Source organism: Loxodonta africana, chromosome 6, assembly GCF_030014295.1.
Source record: "Loxodonta africana isolate mLoxAfr1 chromosome 6, mLoxAfr1.hap2, whole genome shotgun sequence".
NCBI classification, from domain to species: domain Eukaryota; kingdom Metazoa; phylum Chordata; class Mammalia; order Proboscidea; family Elephantidae; genus Loxodonta; species Loxodonta africana.
The window spans coordinates 93443355-93469751 of record NC_087347.1 but is presented as its reverse complement, the minus strand read 5'-3'; the positions used below and the strand labels follow the sequence as shown (position 1 = coordinate 93469751).

General features: G+C 37.0%; 1 protein-coding gene across 4 annotated transcripts in view; it reads left to right on the top strand.

Annotated features, from left to right (window-relative positions):
• The window catches only part of GALNT13 (polypeptide N-acetylgalactosaminyltransferase 13), a 537747-nt gene that overhangs the window by 251451 nt on the left and 259899 nt on the right, over positions 1–26397 (top strand). For all 4 annotated transcript variants that reach the window (XM_064287133.1, XM_064287134.1, XM_064287132.1 and 1 more), the window contains one exon: positions 22079–22245. In XM_064287133.1, the coding sequence (XP_064143203.1) occupies positions 22079–22245 (167 nt within the window). The remainder of the gene's footprint in view (positions 1–22078; positions 22246–26397) is intronic.

Below are 26397 nucleotides of genomic sequence, written 5' to 3'. Positions count from 1 at the left end.
TGGCACAGAGGTTAAGAACTTGGCGGGTAACCAAAAAGGTCTGCAGTTCGAATCTGCTAACTGCTCCGTGGAGACCCTGTGGGGCAGTTCTACTCAGTCCTATAGGATCACTATAAGTCAGAATTGACAGCAATGGGTTTGGTTTTTGTTTTTTGGGGTGAGTACAATAAAAGTAAAATGAATCAGGATGAATAGAGGGGCTCATATGGGGAAAGTTATTTTAAAAATACTAGAATAGCTAGGAAAAGTTTCATGAGAAAACTAGTCTTACTATATATTAAAGCATAGTATAAAGTTCTGTAATTAAAACGGTGTGATATGGGGCATGGACAAACAAATGGAAAAGTAAAATGAAATAGTAAGTATAGAGATAAGCCAAGAATACATGGAAGTTTAATATATGATAAAAGTGACATCTCAAATCACTGTCCCAGCACTAGTAAATGATATTGGTTAGTCATATGGAAATGGATATAATTAGAGCCATGCCTCACATAAGACAAAACAATAAGATACACATCAGTGACAAAAATGTTGAAACAAACAAAAAAAGCTGAATTTCTCTATACCCAGGATGAAGGGAAATGCTCTCTAACTGTAATGATAGTGCACATACAATAAAAGAAATACTGATACCTTTGAATACATAAATTAAAAGGAAAAAAAACTTTACATGACAAAAAGTAACTAAAATGAAAAGACAAATGTCAAACTGATAAAAAAAATTACCACATATATCAGAGATAAAGAGCTAATATAGCTATGATATAAAGAACTCCTAAAAATACTGTAGCTAAAAACAAAACAAACAAGAAATCACCAATACAAAAAATGGGCAAAAGACTAGAACAGACAAACCACAAAAAGAAGAAATCAGAAATACCTTTAAACATTAAAAGATGTTTCACTTCATTGCTGATTAGAGAAATTAAAGTCAAAAGCACACTGAGGTACTTTTTCTCACCTACCAGACTGGTGAAAACTTAAAAGTATGATAACACCTTCTGTTTGCAAGTCTATAGGGAGAACAGAAACTATCACACATTTATGGTGGTGATGCAAACTGGTACAAACCTCATGGAGAGGAATTTAACATTTTTTTTAATCAAACTTCATATGTATTTACAATTTGACTCAGGAATTCCACTTCTAGGAAAGTACCCCGAAGATGGAACTTCAAATATTTGAAAAACTATATGTACAAGATGTATATTACAGGAAATAGTCATCAGTAGATGATATGACTAGTGCATGGAAGTTTGATGATAATAGGAAATCAAAAAAATTTCAAAGTATCTTCTCACCAAGTATTCATTTATTAAAAAGGGAAAAATAGAGTGGAGAAACATGGCAGATACCACCTTATTCTAGTAATCAAAGTTAACATTATTAATGGCACAAACTGACTTCACGTGCCTCTGATATGATCCACTATGAAGAGGACAACATCCCATTCTTGCCAAAAAATGCTTACCTGAGTCTAATTATGTGGAAACATCAGACAAATCTTTCCTCAAAATTATTTGCTACTATTGATAATAATGGCTGTACTCCAAGGGAAAATAATGTGGGGAGAAAAAAAATAATAATGTATTTCTTTTTAAAACTGGATGTGAAGAAATATGCAAGAAGAGAAAATCAAAATATGTACAGTCATTTAACTGATCCTCAACTTAGTGACACTTAAACCTTGCAATTCCTATTTGATATTTTTTTTTTTTTTACTTTAGTAGGTAAGATTGGAATGATGTCTGTGCTTCGGTTTGTTCACTTATGTCACACATGAGACTTTAATCTTAATTTTGCTCATTCATGGATTTAAAATATTTGCATAAATATATAAAACATGCGGTACTTAAGTTCCTATGCCAAGAAAACAAAGTCTAGTTGTTCCCTCTAGGATTTTTTTAGTGTTAGAAATCCATGATATTCAATTTCATGGAGTATTATTTAGTATATTTTATATTGTTTTATATATATTTATATTGATATATAGGGCTTTGTAATTAACAATGCTAGAAATAACTGGAAATATTGTCTGAGCCAAAGGGAAAATATTCTCACAAAGCCCTCATATTTTACTCTGTACAAATACAGTAGACTCTTCACCTTGACCTTGTTCAAATAAATGCAATAACCTGCCTGACTTTTTGTTCCCTATTCATTTCATCCCCAATTCGTAATCTAAAGATGCAGCTGTACCTTTGGAAACAGAATTAATCATCATCCTAGTTAGGGGAACTTAAGGTTTTCTAGCCTGAGGATATCCGTGCAGACTTGTCCAGTGTGTGCACTGCACAAAGATACTCAGCTGAGGGGTTCGTGGGAGCTGAAGTTCAGCTTGTACTCTGCCTGTGATGCTGTGCTGCTTGGTAAAGGGCTGTGTCTCAGTGGAAGAAGGTGCCTTTTTCTGTTCACAAAGGCTTAATTATCTTTTAAATCTGTGGTGGCAAGACTCTCACTGTCTAGAGAAGGCACATTTTATTTTGCCTTCCATGCAGAAAACCTGAGTTTGATTCCTGACCGATGCATCTCATGTGCAACCATCACCTATCTGTCATTGGAGGCTTGCATGTTACTATGATGCTAAACAGGTTTCAGTGGAGTGTCCACATTAACACAGACTATGAAGAATGGCCTGGCAATCTACTTCTGAAAAGCAGCCAGTGAAAACCCTATGGATCACAATGGTCTTTGGCTCATGGGGTTGCCATGAGTTGGGGACTGACTAGAAGGCAGCTAAAGAAAATAACAACATAGTGATAGAGATGAGGCCATGAAGGAGCTTTGTTTCCCGAAGGAACTTTGAGATGTTCAGTTTTGCTGAAGAGTTTAAATGAGAGTGTAAGAGAAGATAACATTAGATGAAGCTGAATCAAATCCTGGGGAACCTTTTGATTTTATCATTAGGCAATGAAGAACCATCAAAAAGTTTGAATGGAGGAGTGGAGTTTGGATTTTCATTTTGGTCTGTAATGAGTTGGATATATTTTAAAGAAAAAAAATGTTTCCACAAATGCAGCATATTGACTTCGTGTGACAACTGAGGGGAGAAGCTATGGTCTAGGAAGAGAATGCAATAGCTGGAAAGATAAAAAAGATACTGAGGGGAGGAGTCACCAGGATTTGGTGACTCACTGATGTTGGGGAAAAAAGAAAGGAAGAATCTTCAATGAGTCCCAAGTTTTTGGCCTTGAGCCTGGATGGTTGGTCGTTTCATTGTCTCAGCTGAAAACTGTGAGGCCCAGCGTGGTCAGTTGACTTGGATAAGGCCTTGTAGGGCAGAAGCAAAGCCTGGTCTTGATTCCAGGCCTATTGATGTAGAAGTCAGTGTTATTTTCACTAACAAATGGGAGCTTTCAAACTTAGGAATGGCAGCAGAGAGCAAGTTCATTGCTAAGTTACTTTCATTGCAATTATTACATGCAATAAACATATTTACTCAAGACAACTTATTGTTAAGTATATTCAGTAGCAGGAAAGAGTTATGTTCAGAGGTTAGAGAAAGGGATTAACCTCACAAATTAATGTTCCAAAGTAACAAAGGCCATAAAACTTACTCGTATGGTATTCTTTACTTTTAGATGCAGAGTTGAATTATAGTTCATTTTGAAATTCAACAGAGTTCTTCACAATAGAAAGAATATTAAACTTGCTTGTACAGTAGTTGTGGCCTTCTTTTTCATTTTTATGTCCTCACAAAAAAGACTGTTTATTAACTATTGTTGTCACGGAAGTAACTCCAGTAGGTGCACACAGTTGTCATTTATTTGGTAGAAATTAGATGTATAATAAATTTTATTGTTTAATATAACCCAGATGTCAGCTGAGGGCACCTAGCATCTTAAGGTCAAGAAAAGATCAACTTAAATTCCTAGAGAATAATCTATGGAAGTCCAGGGCTCTTCACAAGATTTCTGCAATTCATTATTGGACTTATGGTGCTGTGATTGTCTTTGTGTCTGCTTTCTCTGTTCCTCACAGTGAAATCCAAAAATGAAATTTGGCTTCTTTCTCAAATTAGAGGCATAATCACAAAACCACTAATACAATACATTTGTCCGTAGAGTAAGTTTAATGGACAATTGGAAAGAAAGTAGGGTTGCATTGCAACCCTTGAGTCAAACCTGAATTTTAGACATACTCATCTTTAAAATCCTCCAGCTGTGACATATCACTGAAGGAAGTCCAGTGGCTGCTTTTGCCTCACATCATTTGCTTGCTTAAGTCACTGGGTGGCACATACAGTTAAGTGCTCAGCTACTAGTCAAAAGGTTGGTGGTTTGAACCCACCCAGAAGCATCTAGGAAGACAGGCCTGGCAGTCTGCTTCTGAAAGTTTCACAGCCTTGAAAACCCTACACGGCAGTTCTGGACTGCGCATGGGGCTCCATGGGTTGGAATGGACCAGATGAGAACTAACAACATCGCCCCTACCTAACCCTTTCTTTGCCCGTTTCTTTAGTCTTACCCACTTCAAGTCCCCACTCTCTCTGAAGCAAAACAAAGTTTCTCCATTGTCTCCTTCAAAGCAGTTAATGATCGGCTTTGTTTCCTAGAAATTCTTACCTTCCTTTTCATGATTGCTTCACCAAGTGTCTTATTAAAGAATTCTGCCCAACACGGACAGTGTGATCCCTATTTAGGATACCAGTGCTAGATGTTAAAAATAATAAAATGTTTACCTCTCTAAATAAAGGAATATATTGTCTCGAGAAGAGGATTATTCAATTATGTGAGCAACTTATTGTTCTTACAAGGGGACTATTTGAGCAGTTCATTGTTTGAATAAATTTATTTTCGGGAATATCTTGAAGCATGCAATGAAACTATTTATGAGTTTCTAGCTTTATCATAGTCCTGATTGTAAAACTATGTGATTGCAGGTGGTCCCAGTTTTCCAGTACGGTGCCTGACATACAATTAATTCACCAATAAATGTTAGCTTCTTGTTACTGGGTCTCTAGTTATGATGTTTGTTAAATTGCGGATTGACTGGTGGAGGAGATGGCCTATCCCTGGTGGAGAATGCAAAATGTGGTGATCAGACAGAGTGGAGCAAGTGGTGAGGGCATTCCCAGCTTTGGATTGTAGAAGAGAGCAGGAGGTGGTAAATAGCTCCTAAATGTTCAGAAGTAGGCAAGAAGTGGAGATCCCAGTATGCAGACGTAATGTGATGCTCTGGGTTCTTTCAGTGGAAAACAATAAGCAGAGAAATTCAACATCAGAGCCCAGCCAGAGAAATTTGGGGTTAAGGGCCATACATGATTTAGAAGAGCTGAAAGGGGAAGAGACATGGTCTTCATTTCACACTGCTGTCCTGGACAAACAAGTAAAGCAGTACTCAAGCCTGGATGACCTAGATACCAGATCTATTATGGAAATCTGCATTAGAAGTGGGAAACAAAATGGAAGCTTGTTTACAGGAATTAAGGATAAAATTCACCGTATTAGAGCCCATGTCAGCAATCAGAATCTTACCAGCAACAAGACTGACTCAAATATTTTAGAGGCTTTGTATATAATATACTATACAGTGCTTCATGATATGAGAATAGTGTAATAATAATTTCATTTTGTATATTTTCTTTATAATTTCATTTGATCTCCTCAGAAGTCTTACAATGCAGATGTGTCTGCCATTTTACTCAGATTAGGCAATGACAAAACTGAGATCATAAACGGCAGAACAGGGACGTAAACATAGGTTTTTCAACCACAGGTCTTTCTCCAATATGTTCGGATAAGAATGATGCTGCTTAGCTTTGAGGAGAATGTGTTGTAATGACTTGCAGACTCATTTTCTCCTTCTTTTTCCTTCCCTGTCCCTTACTCATTTGTTTGCCTTGGCTTTAGAAGCTTGAAAAACAAAATCAATGAAAGATATACAAAATTATAGAAAAATTGGTATTTCAAAATCTCTAGTTCAAATTATGACAATACTGAAATACGATTGGGAAGCTGATCTGATAATTCATAGAATAGCCTTCCTCATTGTGAAGTTTTCATTCATTCTACCTCTTATTAAACATATTTAGTGACATACAGATTTCTGGATTCTGGATAGTCACAGATAAATAAATAAGATGAGCCTTCCTTCTTTTTAAGAATTTCTTGGTCTATTGCAATATTCAGAAAGTAAAATTTTGCTGAAGATTGTTCAAAAAATGTTGTGGCAGTACACTGACAGGGAACTGCCAGAAATTTAAGCCAGATTCAGAATAGGATGGGAATGAGCAATGTCATTACTGATGTCAGATGGATCTTGGCTAAAAGCTGAGAATACCAGAAAAATGTTTACCTGTGTCTTATTGACTATGTGAAGACATTTGATGGTGTGGATCATAACGAATTATGAATAACATCACAAAGAATGGGAATTCCAGAACACTGAATTGTGCTTATAAGGAACCCTGTTCATACCTCAAGAGTCAGACTTTCAAACAGAACGAGGAGATACTGCATAGTTTAAAATCAGGAAAGGTGTGCGTGAGGGTTGTATCCTTTCACCATACTTATTCAATCTGTATCCTGAGCAAATAATCTGAGAAGCTGGCCTATAAGAAGAATGTGGTTTCAGGGTTGGAGGAAGACTCATTAACAACCTGTGATATGCAGGTGACACAACCTTGCTTACTGAAAGGGAAGAGGACTTGAAGCACTTACTGGTAAAGATCAAAGACTACAACCTTCAGTATGGATCACACCTCAACATAAAGAAAACAAAAATCCTCACAACTGGACCAATGAGTCAATTCTGACTCACAGTGACCCTATTGAAGTTGTCAAAGTACTGAAGTTGTCAAGGGTCCTATTTTACTTGAAACCACAATCAGTGCTCATGAAAGCAGTAGTCAAGAAATCAAAGTGCATATTGCATTGGGCAAATCTGCTATAAAAGATCTCTTTAAAGTATTAAAAGGGAAAGCTGTCACTTTGAAGACTAAGACGTGCCTGATCAAAGCCATGATGTTTTCAATTGCCTCATAGGTATGCAAAACCTAGACAATGACTAGGGAAGACCAAAGAAGAACTGATGCATTTGAATTATGGTGTTGGCAAAGAGTATTGAAGATAGCATGGACTGCCAAAAGAATGAACAAATCTGTCTTGGAAGAAGTACAGCTAGAATACTCCTTAGAAGTGAGGATGACACAACTTCATGTCATGTACTTTGGATGTGTTATCAGGAGATATCAGTCCCTGGAGAAGGACATCATGCTTGTTAAAGTAGAGCCTCAGTGAAAAAGAGGAAGATCCTCAACAAAATGGATTGACACAGTGGCTGCAACAATAAGCTTAAAAGTAGCAATGATTGTGAGGACGGTGCAGTACCAGACAGTGTTTCATTCTATTGTACATAGGGTCTCTATGAGTTGAACCTGACTTGATGACACCTAACAGCAACAACAGCAGTCTATTGAATGAAATAGATTTATTGTGAAAGAGTAAAATAAGTACAATGATTGAGGCATATTCAAGGTACACGGCAGAAGGTAGGCTGAATAGTCTTCTATGGAACTAGAGAAGGGCAGAGAAAGGAACTCACTTGCTTCCTGTTTCTTCCAGCCCAGCAATCTCCCACCAGAGGTCTCAAAGGCTGATTTCAAACAGAAGCCAAAAAGCAAGGGAGTATGGGAAACACATCCTGCAGGGTAATCCCTGCTCATCTTCACAATACTTAAAAGTAAAAGGAAGAAGCAAGGAATGGATCTGATAGTAAATAGGCCAAGGATTAGCACAGCATCTATATGAATTTTGATATAAAGGTGTTTGGAGGAGTTGAATAAAAATGATTTTCTTTTGAGTTACCAGAGTAATTATGACTTATAGGAACTTACTGTTGGAAGGCCTTAACACAATGTAAATATAAATCAACGTACAGATACCCAGGCAAAATTAAGTGTTTCATTTTATTTGTGGCCCCAAGTGGTTGTTATTATGAAAGAACCACTTTCTTGTTGCCCAAGTTTCTTTGCATGGATGCATTGGAGAATGCTGATATTTCTCTCTATGAGTATGAATGTTAATGATTGGGAAACAGAAACTATACATAGTTCTGCAAGTTTCAGTGCAATTCTCATAGCTCTTAAAAATAAGTATATAAAGGACTTGTACTGCAAGTCTTTATTTTTAATTACTGTTATTAATCTTCTTTGATTGAGGCAGTGAAAGGTAACCACGGACTCACTGAGGAGTGATCTAACAAATCATGCAGTCTACAGTGTTGACAGCCTTTGTTTTGGGTCCTAAATGGATTGTGTCTAACTAAAAAAAAAAAAAAAAAACTAAACCACTGTGTAATTTTGGATCCTTTGTGATTTCACATTCTTATCTTATAGTCAATTTTTCTTTTTTTGATGTGGAACTTTGTGTTTGGTAGCTTATCTGAAAATATCAATATGGTTTTGAAAAGAATAAAATTAAATTGTAACAGTTTATGTTCCCATAACTGTGTGCATAGCCAAGGGGAAGGGTAGTAAACAGGTACACTATCTCACTGTATTTTCATGTTACAGACATTGGAAACATAATTCTATCCCCATATTCTCTCCAAAGTAGCATGCCTGGATTTATTTCTCATGTATTGATAAATGATAGACAAAAGACTGGGCCAACATTATATCCACACGGCAGAAGAGATTGCCAATATAGTAAGGTTTTCTGACTTCCCATGCTTAACAATCACAGAAAATAGTGTCTTATTAATTTCATTTGATATAAATGTGAAAATAAATATTAACCTCATGTGTCTTATTTAAAAATGTTGAAAGTAAGCAAAAGGGAAGATTTTCCATATATTTAAAAAAAATCTGTCTTTCTGTTAAATAATAACCAAAAAAACAAACCCACTACTGTGGCGTCGATTCTGACTCATAACAACCCTATAGGACAGAGTAGAACTGCGCCATACGGTTTCCAAGGAGCGGCAAGTGGACTCAAATTGCTGACCTTTTGGTCAGCAGCCAAGCTCTTAACCACTCCCCCCAGGGCAACAGTTCTTTACTTTGGCTGTAACTTTACTTTTTTTTTTTTTTTTTCTTTTTTGCAATCTACCACATTGTCTTTATTGTCTTAAAGCCTATCATATGCATTTAAAAAAATCATTCCATATTTATTAAAATGTAATTCTCAGATTTTTTTATAAGAATTTTTATTGAACTTTAAGTGAACGTTCAAGTCAGTCTGTCGCGTATAAGCTTATATACACCCTACTCCATACTCCCACTTACTCTTCTCCTAATGAGTCAGCCCTTCCAATCTCTCCTTTAGTGACAATTTTGCCAGTTTCTAACCCTCTCTACCCTCCTATCTCCCCTCCAGACAGGAGATGCCAACACAGTCTCAAGTGTCCACCTGATACAAGTAGCTCACTCTTCATCAGCATCTCTCTCCTACCCATTGTCCAGTCCGTTCCATGTCTGATGAGTTCTCTTTAGGAATGGTTCCTGTCCTGGGCCGACAGAAGGTTTGGGGACCATGACCGCCGGGATTCCTCTAGTCTCAGTCAGACCATTAAGTCTGGTCTTTTTATGAGAATTTAGGGTCTGCATCCCACTGATCTCCTACTCCCTCAGGGGTTCTCTGTTGTGCTCCCTGTCAGGGCAGTCATCGGTTGTGGCCGGGCACCATCTAGTTCCTCTGGTCTCAGGATGATGTACGCCTCTGGTTCATGTGGCCCTTTCTGTCTCTTGGGCTCATAGTTATTGTGTGACCTTGGTGTTCTTCATTCTCCTTTGATCCAGGTGGGTTGAGACCAATTGATGCATCTTAGATGGCCGCTTGTTACCATTTAAGACCCCAAACGCCACATTTCAAAGTGGGATGCAGGATGTTTTCATAATAGAATTATTTTGCCAATTGACTTAGAAGTCCCCTTAAGCCATAGTCCCCAAACCCCTGCCCCTGCTCCGCTGACCTTTGAAGCATTCAGTTTATCCTGGAAACTTCTTTGCTTTTGGTCCAGTCCAGTTGAACTGACCTTCCCTGTATTGAATATTGTCCTTCCCTTCACCTAAAGTAGTTCTTATCTACTAACTAATCAGTAAATAACCCTCACCAACAAACCTCCCTCCCCCCCTTGTAACCACAAAAGTATGTGTTCTCAGTTTATACTATTTCTCAAGATCTTATAATAGTGGTCTTATACAATATTTGTCCTTTTGCCCCTGACTAATTTCACTCAGCATAATGCCTTCCAGATTCCTCCATGTCATGAAATGTTTCACAGATTCGTCACTGTTCTTTATCGATGCGTAGTATTCCATTGTGTGAATATACCACAATTTATTTACCCATTCATCCGTTGATGGACACCTTGGTTGCTTCCAGCTTTTTGCTATTGTAAACAGAGCTGCAAAAAACATGGGTGTGCATATATCTGTTTGTGTGAAGGCTCTTATTTCTCTAGGGTATATTCCGAGGAGTGGGATTTCTGGGTTGTATGGTAGTTCTATTTCTAATTTTTTAAGATAGCGCCAGATAGATTTCCAAAGTGGTTGTACCATTTTACATTGCCACCAGCAGTGTATAAGAGTCCCAATCTCTCCGCAGCCTCTCCAACATGTATTATTTTGTGTGTTTTAGATTAATGCCAGCCTTGTTGGAGTGAGATGGAATCTCATCGTAGTTTTAATTTGCATTTCTCTAATAGCTAATGATCGAGAGCATTTTCTCATGTATCTGTTAGCTGCCTGAATATCTTCTTTAGTGAAATGTGTGTTCATATCCTTTGCCCACTTCTTGATTGGCTTGTTTGTCTTTTTGTGGTTGAGTTTTAACAGAATCATATAGATTTTAGAGATCAGGCGCTGGTCTGAGATGTCATAGCTGAAAATTCTTTCCCAGTCTGTAGGTGGTCTTTTTACTCTTTTGGTGAAGTCTTTAGATGAGCATAGGTGTTTGATTTTTAGGAGCTCCCAGTTATCTGGTTTCTCTTCGTCATTTTTGGTAATGTTTTGTATTCTGTTTATGCCTTGTATTAGGGCTCCTAAAGTTGTCCCTATTTTTTCTTCCATGATCTTTATCGTTTTAGTCTTTATGTTTAGATCTTTGATCCCCTTGGAGTTAGTTTTTGTGCATGGTGTGAGGTATGGGTCCTGTTTCATTTTTTTGCAAATGGATATCCAGTTATGCCAGCACCATTTGTTAAAAAGACTATCTTTTCCCCAATTAACTGACACTGGGCCTTTGTCAAATATCAGCTGCTCATATATGGATGGATTTATATCTGGGTTCTCAATTCTGTTCCATTGGTCTATGTGCCTGTTGTTGTACCAGTACCAGGCTGTTTTGACTCCTGTGGCTGTATAATAGGTTCTAAAATTGGGTAGAGTGAGGCCTCCAACTTTTTTCTTCTTTTTCAGTTATGCTTTACTTTTTTTTTTTTTTTTAACTTATCCAGGGCTTCTTTCCCTTCCATATGAAGTTGGTGATTTGTTTCTCCAACACATTAAGAAATGTCATTGGAATTTGGATCGGAAGTGCATTGTATGTATAGATGGCTTTTGGTAGAATAGACATTTTTACTATGTTAAGTCTTCCTATCGATGAGCAAGGTATGTTTTTCCACTTAAGTAGGTCCTTTTTAGTTTCTTGTAGTAGTACCTTGTAGTTTTCTTTATATAGGTCTGTTACATCTTTAGTAAGATTTATTCCTAAGTATTTTATCTTCTCGGGGGCTACTGTGAATGGTATTGATTTGGTTATTTCCTCTTTGATGTTCTTTTTGTTGATGTAAAGGAATCCAAGTGATTTTTGTATGTTTATCTTATAACCTGAGACTCTGCCAAAGTCTTCTATTAGTTTCAGTAGTTTTCTGGAGGGTTCCTTAGGGTTTTCTGTGTATAAGATCATGTCATCTGCAAATAGAGGTAATTTTACTTCCTCCTTGCCAATCCGGATGCCCTTTATTTCTTTGTCTAGCCTAATTGCTCTGGCTAGGACCTCTAGCACAATGTTGAATAAGAGCGGTGATAAAGGGCATCCTTGTCTGGTTCCCGTTTTCAAGGGAAATGCTTTCAGGCTCTCTCCATTTAGAGTGATGTTGGCTGTTGGCTTTGTATAGATGCCTTTTATTATGTTGAGGAATTTTCCTTCAATTCCTATTTTGCTGAGAGTTTTTATCATGAATGGATGTTGGACTTTGTCAAATGCCTTTTCTGCATCAATTGATAAGATCATGTGGTTTTTGTCTTTGTTTTATTTATACGGTGGATTACATTAATAGTTTTTCTAATATTAAACCAGCCTTGCATACCTGGTATAAATCCCACTTGGTCGTGGTGGATTATTTTTTTGATATGTTGTTGAATTCTATTGGCTAGAATTTTGTTGAGGATTTTGGCATCTATGTTCATGAGGGATATAGGTCTGTAATTTTCTTTTTTTGTGATGTCTTTACCTGGTTTTGGTATCAGGGATATGGTGGCTTAATAGAATGAGTTAGGCAGTATTCCTTCATTTTCTATGCTTTGAAATACCTTTAGTAGTAGTGGTGTTAACTCTTCTCTCAAAGTTTGGTAGAACTCTGCAGTAAAGCCATCCAGGCCAGGGCTTTTTTTTGTTCTGAGTTTTTCGATTACCGTTTCAATCTCTTTTTTTTGTTACGGGCCTATTTAGTTGTTCTACTTCTGATTGTGTTAGTTTAGGTAGGTAGTGTTTTTCCAGAAATTCATCCATTTCTTCTAGGTTTGCAAATTTGTTAGAGTACCATTTTTCGTAATAATCCGATATGATTCTTTTAATTTCGGTTGGGTCTGTTGAGATGTGGCCCATCTCGTTTCTTATTCGGGTTATTTGTTTCGTTTCCTGTATTTCTTTTGTCAGTCTGGCCAATGGTTTATCAATTTTGTTAATTTTTTCAAAGAACCAGCTTTTGGATTTGTTAATTCTTTCAGTTGTTTTTCTGTTCCCTAATTCATTTAGTTCAGCTCTAATTTTTATTATTTGTTTTCTTCTGGTGCCTGATGGATTCTTTTGTTGCTCACTTTCTATTTGTTCAAGTTGTAGGGACAGTTCTCTGCTTTTGGATCTTTCTTCTTTTTGTATGAGTGCATTTATCGATATAAATTGACCTCTGAGCACTGCTTTTGCTGTGTCCCAGAGGTTTTGATAGGAAGTATTTTCATTCTCGTTGCATTCTATGAATTTCTTTATTCCCTCCTTGATGTCTTCTATAATCCAGTCTTTTTTCAGCAGGGTAGTGTTCATTTTCCAAGTATTTGATTTCTTTTCCCTAATTTTTCTGTTATTGATTTCCACTTTTATGGCCTTGTAGTCTGAGAAGATGCTTTGTAATATTTCGATGTTTTGGATTCTGCAAAGGTTTGTTTTATGACCTAATATGTGGTCTATTCTAGAGAATGTTCCATGTGCGCTAGAAAAAAAAGTATACTTTGCAGCAGTTGGGTGGAGAGTTCTGTATAAGTCAATGAGGTCAAGTTGGTTGATTGTAGTAATTAGGTCTTCCGTGTCTCTATTGAGCTTTTTACTGGAAGTCCTGTCCTTCTCTGAAAGTGGTGTGTTGAAGTCTCCTACTATAATTGTGGAGGTGTCTATCTCACTTTTCAGTTCTGTTAAAATTTGATTTATGTATCTTGCAGCCCGGTCATTGGGTGCATAAATATTTAGTATGGTTATATCTTCCTGGTCAATTGTCCCTTTTATCATTATGTAGTGTCCTTCTTTATCCTTTGTGGTGGATTTAAGTTTAAAGTCTATTTTGTCAGAACTTAATATTGCTACTCCTGCTCTTTTTTGCTTATTGTTTCTTGATATATTTTTTTCCATCCTTTGAGTTTTAGTTTGTTTGTGTCTCTAAGTCTAAGGTGTGTCTCTTTTAGGCAGCATATAGACGGATCGTGTTTCTTTATCTAGTCTGAGACTTTCTGTCTCTTTATTGGTGCGTTTAGTCCATTTACATTCAGCATAATTATAGATAAGTATGTGTGTAGTGCTGTCATTTTGATGCCTTTTTATGTGTGTTGTTGACAATTTCATTTTTCCACTTACTTTTTTGTGCTGAGTTGTTTTTCTTTGTAAATTGTGTGTTCCTCATTTTCATAGTATTTTACTTAGTGTTTGCTGAGTTGTTAAGTTCTTCTTGGTTTTTATTTTGAGTTATGGAGTTGTTATACCTCTTTGTGGTTACCTTAATATTTACCCCTATTTTTCTAAGTAAAAACCTAACTTGTATTGTTCTATATCGCCTTGTATCCCTCTCCATATGGCAGTTCTATGCCACCTGTATTTACTCCCTCTTTTTGATTATTGTGATCTTTTACATATTGACTTCAATGATTCCGTTTTGAGCATTTTTTTTTCTTTATTTAATCTTAATTTGTTTTTGTGATTTCCCTATTTGAATTGATATCAGGATGCTCTGTTCTGTCACCTTGTGTTGTGCTGGTATCTGATATTATTGGTTTTCTGACCAAACAATTTCCTTTAGTATTTCTTGTAGCTTTGGTTTGGTTTTTTCCAAATTCTCTTAGCTTGTATTTATCTGTAAATGTCTTAACTTCACCTTCATATTTCAGAGAGAGTTTTGCTGGATATATGATCCTTGGCTGGCAGTTTTTCTCCTTCAGTGCTCTGTATTTATGTCATCCCATTGCCTTCTTGCCTGTATGGTTTCTGCTGAGTACTCTGAACTTATTCTTATTGATTCTCCATTGTAGGAGACCTTTCTTTTCTCCCTGGCTGCTTTTAAAATTTTCTCTTTATCTTTGGTTTTGGCAAGTTTGATGATAATATGTCTTGGTGATTTTCTTTTTGGATTAATCTTAAATGGGGTTTGATGAACATGTTGGATAGATATCCTTTCGTCTTTCATGATGTCAGGGACGTTTTCTGCCAACAGATCCTCAACTATTCTTTCTGAGTTTTCTGTTATCCCTCCCTCTTCTTGGACTCCAGTCACACGCAAGTTATTCTTCTTGATAGAGTCCCACATGATTCTTAGGTTTTCTTCATTTTTTTAAATTCTTTTATCTGATTTTTTTTCAGCTATATTGGTGTTAATTCCCTGGTCTTCCAGATTTCCCAGTCTGCATTCTAATTGCTCGAGTCTGCTCCTCTGACTTCCTATTGCATTGTCTAATTCTGTAATTTTATTGTTAATCTTTTGGATTTCTGAATGGTCTCTCTCTATGGATTCTTGCAGCTTATTAATTTTTCCAGTATGTTCTTGAATAATCTTTTTGAGTTCTTAAACTAATTTATCAGTGTGTTCCTTGGCTTTTTCTGTAGATTGCCTTATTTCATTTCTGAGGTCATCCCTGATGTCTTGAAGCATTCTGTAAATTAGTTTTTTATATTCTGTATCTGGCAATTCCAGGATTGTATCTTCATTTGGGAAAGATTTTGATTCTTTAGTTTGGGGAGTTATAGAATCAGTCATGGTCTGCTTCTTTATGTGGTTTGATATCGACTGCTGTCTCTGAGCCATCACTGAGATATTGTAGTGATTTATTCTATATTTGCTCACTGAGTCTTATCTTGTTTTGTTTTCTTTCAATATACGTAGATGGGCTGCTAGATTGCGCTGTCTTGATTGTTGTCGCCCTTGACTCACTTATGTCCTATTACCATCTGGTTTGGGTTGTTACCAGATATATAAGCCTAAGTCCATTCACTATTCTTGAGTAGAATCTGATATTAGGTCATCAAGTGTGTGATGCAAACTGTCACCTATCCACCTAGAGAAGTAGTGGTGATAGTTGTGTGCACCAGATTCTGGTAGCAGATGGGGTTCACACTCCGGGGCGGGGGGCAGGATGCTGACAGGCTTCCCCCAAGTGTCAGTGAGGTAGCTGTGTCTCTATTCCTAAAGCACCTTGGTTGGTGGGCTCTGCAGCTGTACCTTAGGCCTCCAATGGAAGTACCTCTGCAGATTGGTAGTTGTCACCCTTCTTAGCCCCCCTAAGGCAGGAAGCTAGGTGATCTGGGGGAGCTTCAGCCCTCCGTTCCCTGTTGTGGGTCAGTGAGGGCTCTGTTGAATACACAGAGATGTCAGACCTGGGAAAGTTGTCTTTCCAGTAAATCCGCTAAAACAATTGCAGTCAGATCCCTATCAGAAATGCCTTTGCATTATAATACCCACCTTGTTCCCTGCAGGGATGAAAGCCCAAGACTGTGGATCACGTATGCTTGGCTGGAGCTGGCTCTGTGTTTTTAGTCCAATTAGGGAAGGATTTTTAGTCTCTGGGTTTTTTGTAGTTGCTTCTCTTAGGCCGGGAGAATGGGTTAGGAAAAGACCAAAAAAAAGAAAGAAAGAAAAACCACAGCACACTTCACTCTCTGGCTCAGGAAATTCCAATGTTAATGAAGCCACCTGGGAAGGGGAGGGGAGGGTTCAGATAAGTAGGAGAGAGTAGCACCCGGGAATATAGACAAAGTTACTTATATTCCTTGGGATGCCTGTTTTATCTGAGATTCCCAAGGGGCATGTTGACTGTGTGCTGGCTGGGTAGAAATTGCCCCCAAGGGTCAGGCCCGCATCCTGTGCTTGTGCTGTCTCAGAAGCCGTGGTCAGTTCCTCCGCTCCCAGTCCAAATCCCAGCGCCAAGGTCCCCCGGCTGGGACGCTGCACTCCCGGCTCCAAAACCAGTCACTGCCTCCTGGTGACTACTCCTCCTGTCAGCCGCTTTATTGCACTGCCTGCGTGCACTGGCTGGCCTTCCCCCGAGTTCAGTTCAGGGGGCTAGGGCTGCACCCCGTTTTTGCGCCATCTCAGGATGCCGTGCTCAGCTCCCCTGCACCCAGTCCAAAGCCCAGCGCCAAGGTTTCCTGACTGGGACGCTGGCTTCAGGCTCCGAAAACAGTCGCTGCTTCCCCGTGGTTGTTCATTCTCAGTCTCTGTCACTCAGGTCAACTCTTTAAATCTGTGTTTATTGGTCAGGGTTTGTAGATTGTCATGTATGTGATCGATTCACTTGTTTTTCCGAGTCTTTGTTGCAAGAGGGATCCGAGGTAGTGTCTACCTAGTCAGCCATCTTGGCCCCATCTGCCTGACTGTACCTTTACTTTGACTGTACCTTCCAATCATGAAGGGAGTTTTTTAAATTCCCAATGCCTGTGGCCACACCCCAGACATCTTTTGCTAAACCCACACATCAGTATTTTTTCAAGCTCATGGGGTGATTCTAATGTGTAACCAAGATTAGGAGTCATACATGTATGTTTACAGAATTAAAAGGAAATACATTTTCACTTCCTTGTCAGTATTAATGATTAGACATGTCACAATACAGTGTAAATAAGAACAATTGCTTGTGAGTCTTAATGACTCAGCATGTCACAGTATACTGTAAAAATGAGCAAAAGCTTGTGATTTCACTGAAATAACAGATTTTAAGAAGTTGATTTGACTTATGGACATCAAGTAGTCCTTTCAAATTGATAAAAATTACTAGTACAGTCTGCCCTTTTTACTCTGGAAGTTAATCAGGTATACATTGCGCTTCCGAAATAAAGTGAATTAAAAAAAAAACATTGTCATTGGATCAGTTCCAACTCACGGTGGCCCCATTTGTTACAGAGTAAAACTGAGTTGCATAGAATTTTCTTGGCTGTAATCTTTATGGAAGCAGGTAGCCAGCCCTTTCTTCTGTGAAACTGCTGGGCAGTTTCAAACACTAACGTTTTAGTCATCAGCCAAACGCACACCATTTGCACCACCCAGGGATCTCATTTTGCCAATCTCCTTTAGATGTGTACATAAAAGAAAACAAATAATGTCTTAATAAGACAGATCTCTACAATAATGACCTGAGATAATCTTTGCCTATTTTTTTTTAATACACACAAATTTTTTGAAAAGATTTTACAGAAAAGAGTATTTGGCCTGTATGTACGTGATTTCAATGTAAGCTGATTTTCTGTGCTTAGTTTCAATGAAATGATCCCAGAGAAAATGTTATTTCTATATTTGATTTAAAGATATATATTTAAATGTAAAATTAAGATATACTTTAAGATAATTTAATTTTTTTTTTTTCCCTAATTTTTAAACACCAGTAATATCATTTAAAACTTCATCGACATGACGGCACTGGGTACTGGGCATAGTATATAATACGGAGTAGTAATAATTACTGTTATTATTATTTTATTATCATCTCACAAGTCATTGAACCAGTTGAGTTGGGCTTGTATTCTGTGCTATAGTTTATTAGATATAATTTCTTTTCTTTCCTAGTGGTACATAAAATCACGGTACATGTTACCAGAGCCAAAATCATAGCTTTGATGAAATACAGGCAACACCACTTCAATGTATTGCAAACCCATTGTACACATTAGGTGCCTTCAAGTTGGTTCCCACTCATAGCTACCCTATGTACAAAAGAATGAAACACTGTCTGGTCCTGCGCCATCCTCATAACTGCCGTTATGCTTGAGCCCATCATTGCAGCTACTGTGTCAATTCACCTGGATGAAGGTTTTCCTCTGCTTTACCAAGCAGATTATTGGTGGATGTTTATATCTATTCCTTCTCTTTTTGAGTTGTGCCACAGCAGCAAATGAAGATCCAGAAAGCTTGACTCCATCTATGCCATATGCCGACTCTACTTTGAGGAGGCAGCTCTTACCCAGATATCTTTTGAGTGCCTTCCAACCTGAGAGGCTCATCTTCAGGCATTATATCAGACAGTGCTCTGCTGCTGTTCATAAGGTTTTCACTGGCTAATTCTTTTCAAAAGGGGATCACCAGGTCCTTCTTCTTAGTCTGTCTTAGTCTGGAAGCTCAGCTGAAACTTATCTGCCATGGGTGACCCTGCTGGTATTTGAATACTGGTGGCATAGCTTTCAGCATCACAGCGACAGGCAAGCCCCCACAGTATAATAATCTGACAGACGTGTGGGGGCAAACCCTTTAGAAACCATGAAAATCATAATTCCTATTCATATAAGTCTATGCATTTGAGATAACTGGATAAACTGACGTAGAGAAAATGATTAATTTGTGTAGCTTAAAATTATCCTATGAATTATTAGTACACAATGTCGTCTCATCTCAGTAACTATTTACATAGGAAGAAGAGGAAGAATTAATATAAATATTAGCCACATTTTATTTTTATGCTACATTAAATAATGACATAAAGGAAATGCTGTGGAAGTATACATAATAGCTGCATTAATAGTAAATTAGTTCATTATAACTTTGACACATATAATGAACACAGAATTAACATTTGTGGTGGATTTTCTTTTAACCACAAAAATAAAGTGCCATAGAAATAGTTTTAAATGCTGGAGCTAATTATTTGCTTTTAGACTGGCATTTTGAATGATTTGTCTAAATTCATACGTCATCCATTTTTTCTTTGTTGGCATTTAGTATGACATACAAATATCTTGATTTAGAATAAATAATTTTTTTCCCAAAGGAAGCTGAGCAGCCTGTGCATTCTTTGTGTCAAACCAGAGGTAGTTGGCTGTTGGGCCGCTTTTAGCCTGTTTTTCCAGCTTCACGTCTTCATGGTTTCCATCTTCCTTTCACTGATGACAGTGATGGTGATGATCTTTGACATGGTTTTTGCTGAGCATTCTGAAAGTTAGGTGTTGTTTGGTGGGGCGAAGGAAGGGAAATCTGAGGCAAGTGGTGGAGAAAACCTTTTCACTTAGCAAGGTGGCTTTTTAAGTTCATTTAACAATGAGTTCCCTGGAGTTGCAAGTCAAATGATGATGAAGCACATAGAAATCATTTGGCTCTTGCTGCCAGAACTGGAAGAAATGACTATGAATCAAACATCTTTTTTCCTATATTTTGATTTTCTAATATACACTGTATAATATACACTGTATCTTACATATTGTGGGAGCTTAATAAATGTTTGTCAAATAAATAAAATATGCTGAGAAAAATGCTATAATTGAGGCACGTGCACATTCTTACCTGGATATATTGCAGAACACTTTATTGAACAGGTGATATTTTAGATTGGTTTAAAAAATGGTTAAAATCACAACAGGCACACAATCAGTATTTGTTTTATTGTGTGCCTTCACCTCCTACATTTTATTGTTTTTTTTTTTTTTTTTCCACTCACTAGTGAAGGAAGGAGCCCTGGTGATGCAGTGGTTAAGCGTTTGACTGCTAACCAAAGGGTCAGCAGTTCAAATCCACCAGCCCCTCTTTGGAAACTCTATGGGGCAGTTCTACTCTGTCCTCTAGGGTCCCCTTGAGTTGGAATCGACTGGACAGCAACGGTTTAGATTTTGTTTTTGTTTTAGTGAAGAAAAATTAATTTTCATGATGCTATTTTTTTTTTTATTATATTGTATGCTATTTTAAGTGGTTCATGAGTGATTGGTTCACTTTATTTAATGGAATTATTTTAATACTGTGTCTCTTCAGAAGATTTTACTTTAAATTAACTTAAGCTACATGGACTTCTGTTTATGCTCTGGACCCCTGGTGACATTTTTTTTCATATTCTGTAATCAGGATGATTTAAATTCACATGACAGGAATGTCTATATATTAGCAAGTTGAAACATGCTAAACTTGTGATGACCACCTAGAGAAGAGCACATATTACTTTCCCAAAATGTACATTTTTGGATTGCTTGGAAAATAGAAATATTTTTTTTGGATTTATAAGCAAAGTTAAAAACTTTACTCAAAATATTAATATCTAAAAGTGATGACAATTATGGTGTAGCACCTTACCAGTCAATGTGCTCCAGTGACCACCAGCATCTGAATTACCAGGAATTTTGGAAAAACGAACTCGGGTTACACCCCAGACTTTACTGCATCGAATTTGAATTTTAAAAAATGCCCAGGTAATTCCTACGCACATTAAAGTTTTAGAAGTGCTGGTAACCTAATCTCTTTATCAATCTCTGGTTTTGATTATATAATGCTGTATTGGGTTAAATAGCATCTCCCGAAAATTCATGTCTGCTCAGAACCTGTGAATATGACCTTATTTGGAAATAGGCTCTTGGCAGTTATGATCAAGTTAAAATGAGATCACATTTGATTAGGGTGGACCCTAATCCAGTGATTTACCCATTGTTTTCAGGTAGATTCTCAATCATATCTACCCTATAGGAATGCCCCATAGGGTTTCCAAGGCTGTAGTCTTTACAGAAGAGGATTGCCACATCTTTCTTCTGCAGAGCCACTGGTGGGTTCAAACCACTGACTTTTTAGTTAACAGCTTAGCACTTAACCACTGCATCACCAGGGTCTCTTATCCAATGACAAGTTTCTTTATAAGAAGAGGGAAATATGGGCACAGAAATGCACAAAGCAGCTATGTACAGTTGGAGGCAGATATCGAAGTGATGGAGCTGTAAGCCAAGGAATGCCAAGTATTGCCAGCAACCACCAGAAGCTGAAAGCATTAATTCTTCCCTAGAGCCTTCAGAGAGAGCATGGCCCTGCAGACACCTTCATTTCAGACTTTTAGCCTTCAGAAATATGAGAGAATAGATTCCTATTGTTTTAAACCATCCAGTTTGTGGTTTTGTTAAAGCAACCCTAGAAAGCTAATACAAGTACTAATTGGGAATGTACAAAATGTGTCTTGGCCCCTAAACCTTTCCTTCAAATTAGACAAACTAATAGCATTCTCAAACCAAATGGAAACATACATGTCTAGAATTTAGAATAGAAAATAATCTTAGATTTACATGCTTCAAAATCTTGTAGACATATGCCTTTTATATTCTTATGACTTTTGAGTTATACAATAATTATTTTTTATAAACAAATAATAAAATTATATCCACTAAGCAAATCCATCTGTCCCTGTTGTATCTGATCCTCTATTGACAGGCCCAGAATATTATTTTAGCTTTCTTGGGCTCTTGGAGGTCATGCTGCTTTGTTCCCTGCCAGAGTTAAAACAAAATATTAGAAATTATGCATATTTAATTTTCAAAATGCCAAGTGATTACTCACAGCATTTACAAAAAAGAAAATGATTTTAGGTATTCATAAAATGTTTCCTTAGTAATGGGCTTTCAAGATTAAAGTCATGTTACTATTGATATTTTTATTTTGTGAGCAGAATGAAAAATGAATTTATGTGCCTCTCTTCTTTCTTCTTTTTCAGATGCAAGACAAAAGTCTACCCTGATGAACTTCCAAACACAAGTGTAGTCATTGTGTTTCATAATGAAGCTTGGAGCACTCTCCTTAGAACTGTTCACAGTGTTATAAACCGCTCCCCACACTATCTACTCTCTGAGGTCATCTTGGTGGATGATGCCAGTGAAAGAGGTATAAATATTTTCTTATATAATTTTTTGTATGTGTGAGTGAGAAAACAGTGCACAGTGTCTTCCATTGAAATACATAAAGTCCAAAGAATTTTACATGTTATCAAAGTACACTTTGTGTTACAAGGATGGCAAAGTTCCCAGTACATTCTTTGAATGAGAACACAATGTTCCATTTCTCCCATTCAAGTACATGTAGTCAAAGTGTTTTCCATGTTATACAAGCACTACTTTGGGTGACAAGGATGGGAAAATTTCTAATACATTGCATGAATGATGAAGCAATGTAAGGTTTCTCCCATTCAAGTACATGAAGTTAAAAGAGTTTTACATGTTATCAAAATACACTTTGTGTTGCAAAGACTGGAAAGTCCCAAATACATTGTGTGAATCAGACAATAATGTATAGTTTCTTACATTCAAATACATGAAGTCGAAGATGTTTTTAATGTTATAAAGTACACATTTGTTACAAGGACAGTAAATTTCCCAATACATTCCTTGACTGATAAAACACTACACAGATTCTTACGTGCAAATTTTTTTTCTAAATTTTATTTATTTTGTTGTTGTTGAGAATATATGTAGCCAAATTTACTCCAGTTCAACAGCTTCTACATGTACAATTTAGTGACTTTGATTACATTCTTCAAGTTGTACAACCATTGTCACCTTCCTTTTCTGAGTTGTCCCTCCTTCATTAACATAAACTCATTGCCTCCTGAGGTTTCCATCTAATCTTTTGAGTTGCTGCTGTGGACTTGGTCCCTTATAGATAGTTCTTAAAAGAACATAATGCTCAAGGCATACCTTTTTTACTAGTTAAGCTAAAATACTATTTAGTTTTAAGATGACTTCAGGGGATATTTTTGGTTTAAGGTTTAAAGATTATCTCAGGACAATAGTTCCAGAGGTGCACCCGCCCTCCATAGCTCCTGAAATTCTAGAGTCATGAGAATGCAAAATTCTGTTCTAAATTTTGTCCTTTTTGATCAGAATTCTTCTATGGAATCTTTGATCCAAATGTTCAGTGATGGTAGCTGGGGACCATCCAATTCTTCTGGTCTCGTGGAAATGGAGGCAGTTGTTCCTGGAAGAAATTAGCTACACATTCCATATCCTCCTCCTTTTTCTGACTATCCTGCTTCTTCTCTTGCTCCAGGTGAATAGAGACCAATTGTTGTGCCTTTGATGGCTGCTTGCAAGCTTTTAAGACCACAGGCACTATGCACTGAACTAGGAGGTAGAACAGAAGCACTAAACACTGTTAACTGGGATGTCCCATGAAACCATGACCCAAAGCCTCCAAACCAAGGAACTAAATCCTGTGAGGTGTTTGGCTGTACATAAGCAACCTCAGCAGCTACTCTTTTTTTTTTTTTTGTCATTGTTGTAAATATTTCTACCACACAACTTTTTCCAATTCAACTTTTTACAGGTATACAGTTTATTGACACCATTTACAATAATTGGCTGTACAACCCTACCCTTAATCAATGTGATTTTTCCATCACCGTTAACCCCACTTTTCCCTCTCCCTCCCACTCCTGGTAACCACTGATAAACTTTGGTCTCTATACACTTGTCTTTTTATATAAGTGAGGTCATACGATATTTGTTCTTTTGTGATTCGCTTATTTCTCTCATACCATAGCATGTATCAAGGCTTCATTTCTCATCCTGGCTGAGTAGCATTCCATTATATGTATGTGCCATATTTTGTTTTAATCTATTCATCTGTTTATGGGCTTTTAGGCTATTGTGAATTATGCTGCAACAAACATTGGTATGCAAGTCTCTTTTTGAGCCTCTGCTTTCAAGTCTTTTGGGTATTTAAGAGTAGAATTGCTGGGTCAAATAGTAATTCTATTTTTAGTTTTTTGAGGAACTACCACATTTTCCCATAATGGCTGTACCTTTTTTCATTCCCATCAGCAATGTATAATGGTTCCAATTTCCCCACATCCGCACCAACATTTGTTATTTACTGCTTTGTTTTGTTTATATTAGCCATCCTAGTGGGAGTGAAATGGTATCTCACTGTGGTTTTCATTTGCATCCCTATGAAAGCTAATGTAACTGAGCATCTTTTCATGTATTTGATGGCCATTTGAGGGTCCTCTTTGGTGAAATGTCTATTCAAGTTCTTTGCCCATTTTATGATTGGATTATTTGTCTTTTTGTGGTTAAATTGTTGAAGTTTTATATACATTTTGGGTAGTAGATTCTTGTCAGATATATGGTTTCCAAAGATACTCCCCCAGTTACTGGCTTGTCTTTTCACTTTTTTGGTAAAACCTTTTGATAAACAAAAGTTTTTTTTTTTTTTTTTAATTTTTGTGAAGTCACATTTATTTATTTTGTCTTCACATGATCATCTCTATGGATACAGAAAAAGCATTTGATAAAATCCACCACCCTTTCTTGATGAAAAGTCTAAAGAAGAAGATTGGAATAGAAGGGAATTTCCTCAATATGGTTTAGGGCACATATGAAAAGCCATCAGCCAACATTATGCATAATGGAGAAAGAATGAGAGCCATCCACTTGAAATTGAGAACAAGACAAGGTACCTGCTCTCACCTTTTCTATTCAGTATTGTATTAGAAGTCCTAGCCAGAGCAACGAGACAAGAAAAGGAAGTGACAGCTATCCAGATTTGAAAAGAAGTAAAATTATCTCTATTCACAGATGATATGATCCTATATATAGAAAATCTCACAGTTCACAAGAAAACCTCTAGAGCTAATAGAGGAATTTAGCAAAATTTCAGGGTACAAAATCAGCAAACAAAAATAAGTTGGGTTTCTCTAAACCAGCAATGAGAAATCTGAAAGGGAAATTTGGGAAACAATTCTATTTACAGTAGCATCTAAAAGAATAAAATACCTAGGAGTAAATCTAACCAGTGATGGGAAGGACTTATACAATGAAAACTATAAAACTATAAAGAAGACTTAAAGAAATGGAAAGATGCTCCATCTTCATGGGTTAGAAGATTTAATATTGTTAAAATGCAAATACTACCCAAAGTGATCTACAGATTCAATCCAATCGCAGTTAAAATTCAACAGCCTTCCTTATAGGAATAGAAAAACCAATCCTAAAGTTTATATGGGATGGCAAGAGTCCTCAAATAGCTAAAACAATGTTGAAAGAGAAGAACAAAATAGGATAACTCACACTTCCTGATTTTAAAACATACAATACAGCTACTGTAATCAAAACAGCCTGGTACTAGTATAACAATAGACATAGACCAATAGGATAGAATTGACAGTCCAGAAATAAACCCACACATCTATGGTTAGCTGATTTTTGACAAGAGTGTTAAATCCATTTGATGGGGAAAGAAGAGTCTCTTTAGTAAAAGTTTCTGGGAAAACTGGATTTCTACATGCAGAAAAATGAAACAGGATCCATGCCTCACACCACATGCAAAAACAAATTTAAAATGGATTAAGGACCTACATGTGCAAACTAAAACCATAAAATTCTTAGAAGAACAAGCAGGAACAACACTGTTAGGCCTACCTTTCAACAATGGATTATCTAAGGCAATTAGAAAAGTGCAAACAGCAAAAGACTAAATAAAAGGGACCTGATAAAAATTCCTCCTATTCCTTATACACATTCGAAAGCTGGACAATGAATAAGGAAGACCTAAGAAGAATTGATGCCTTTGAATTATGGTGTTGGTGAAGAATATTAAATATGCTGTGGACTGCCAGAAGAATGAACAAATCTGTCTTGAAAGGTGTACATACAGCCAGAAAGTGCCTTAGAAGCAAGGATGGCGAGACTTCATCTCACATACTTTGGACATGTTACCAGAAGGAACCACTCCCTGGAGAAGGACATCATGCTTCTTAAAGTAGAGGGCCATTGAAAAAGAAGACCCTCAGTGAGATGGATTGACACAGTGGCTGCAACAACAGGCTCAAACATAAAGACGATTTTGAGAATGGTGTAGGACTGGACAGTGTTTCGTTCTGTTACACATAGGATCACTAGTGTCAGGTTGGACTCAATAGCACCCGACAACAGCAACTACAAAAAAATTAAAAACTCTTATATAATTTTTAATTAGAAAGTTTTATGATGATCAAAAATATAGCTGGTCAATGATCTGTATTTGCCAGTTAGCCCACAA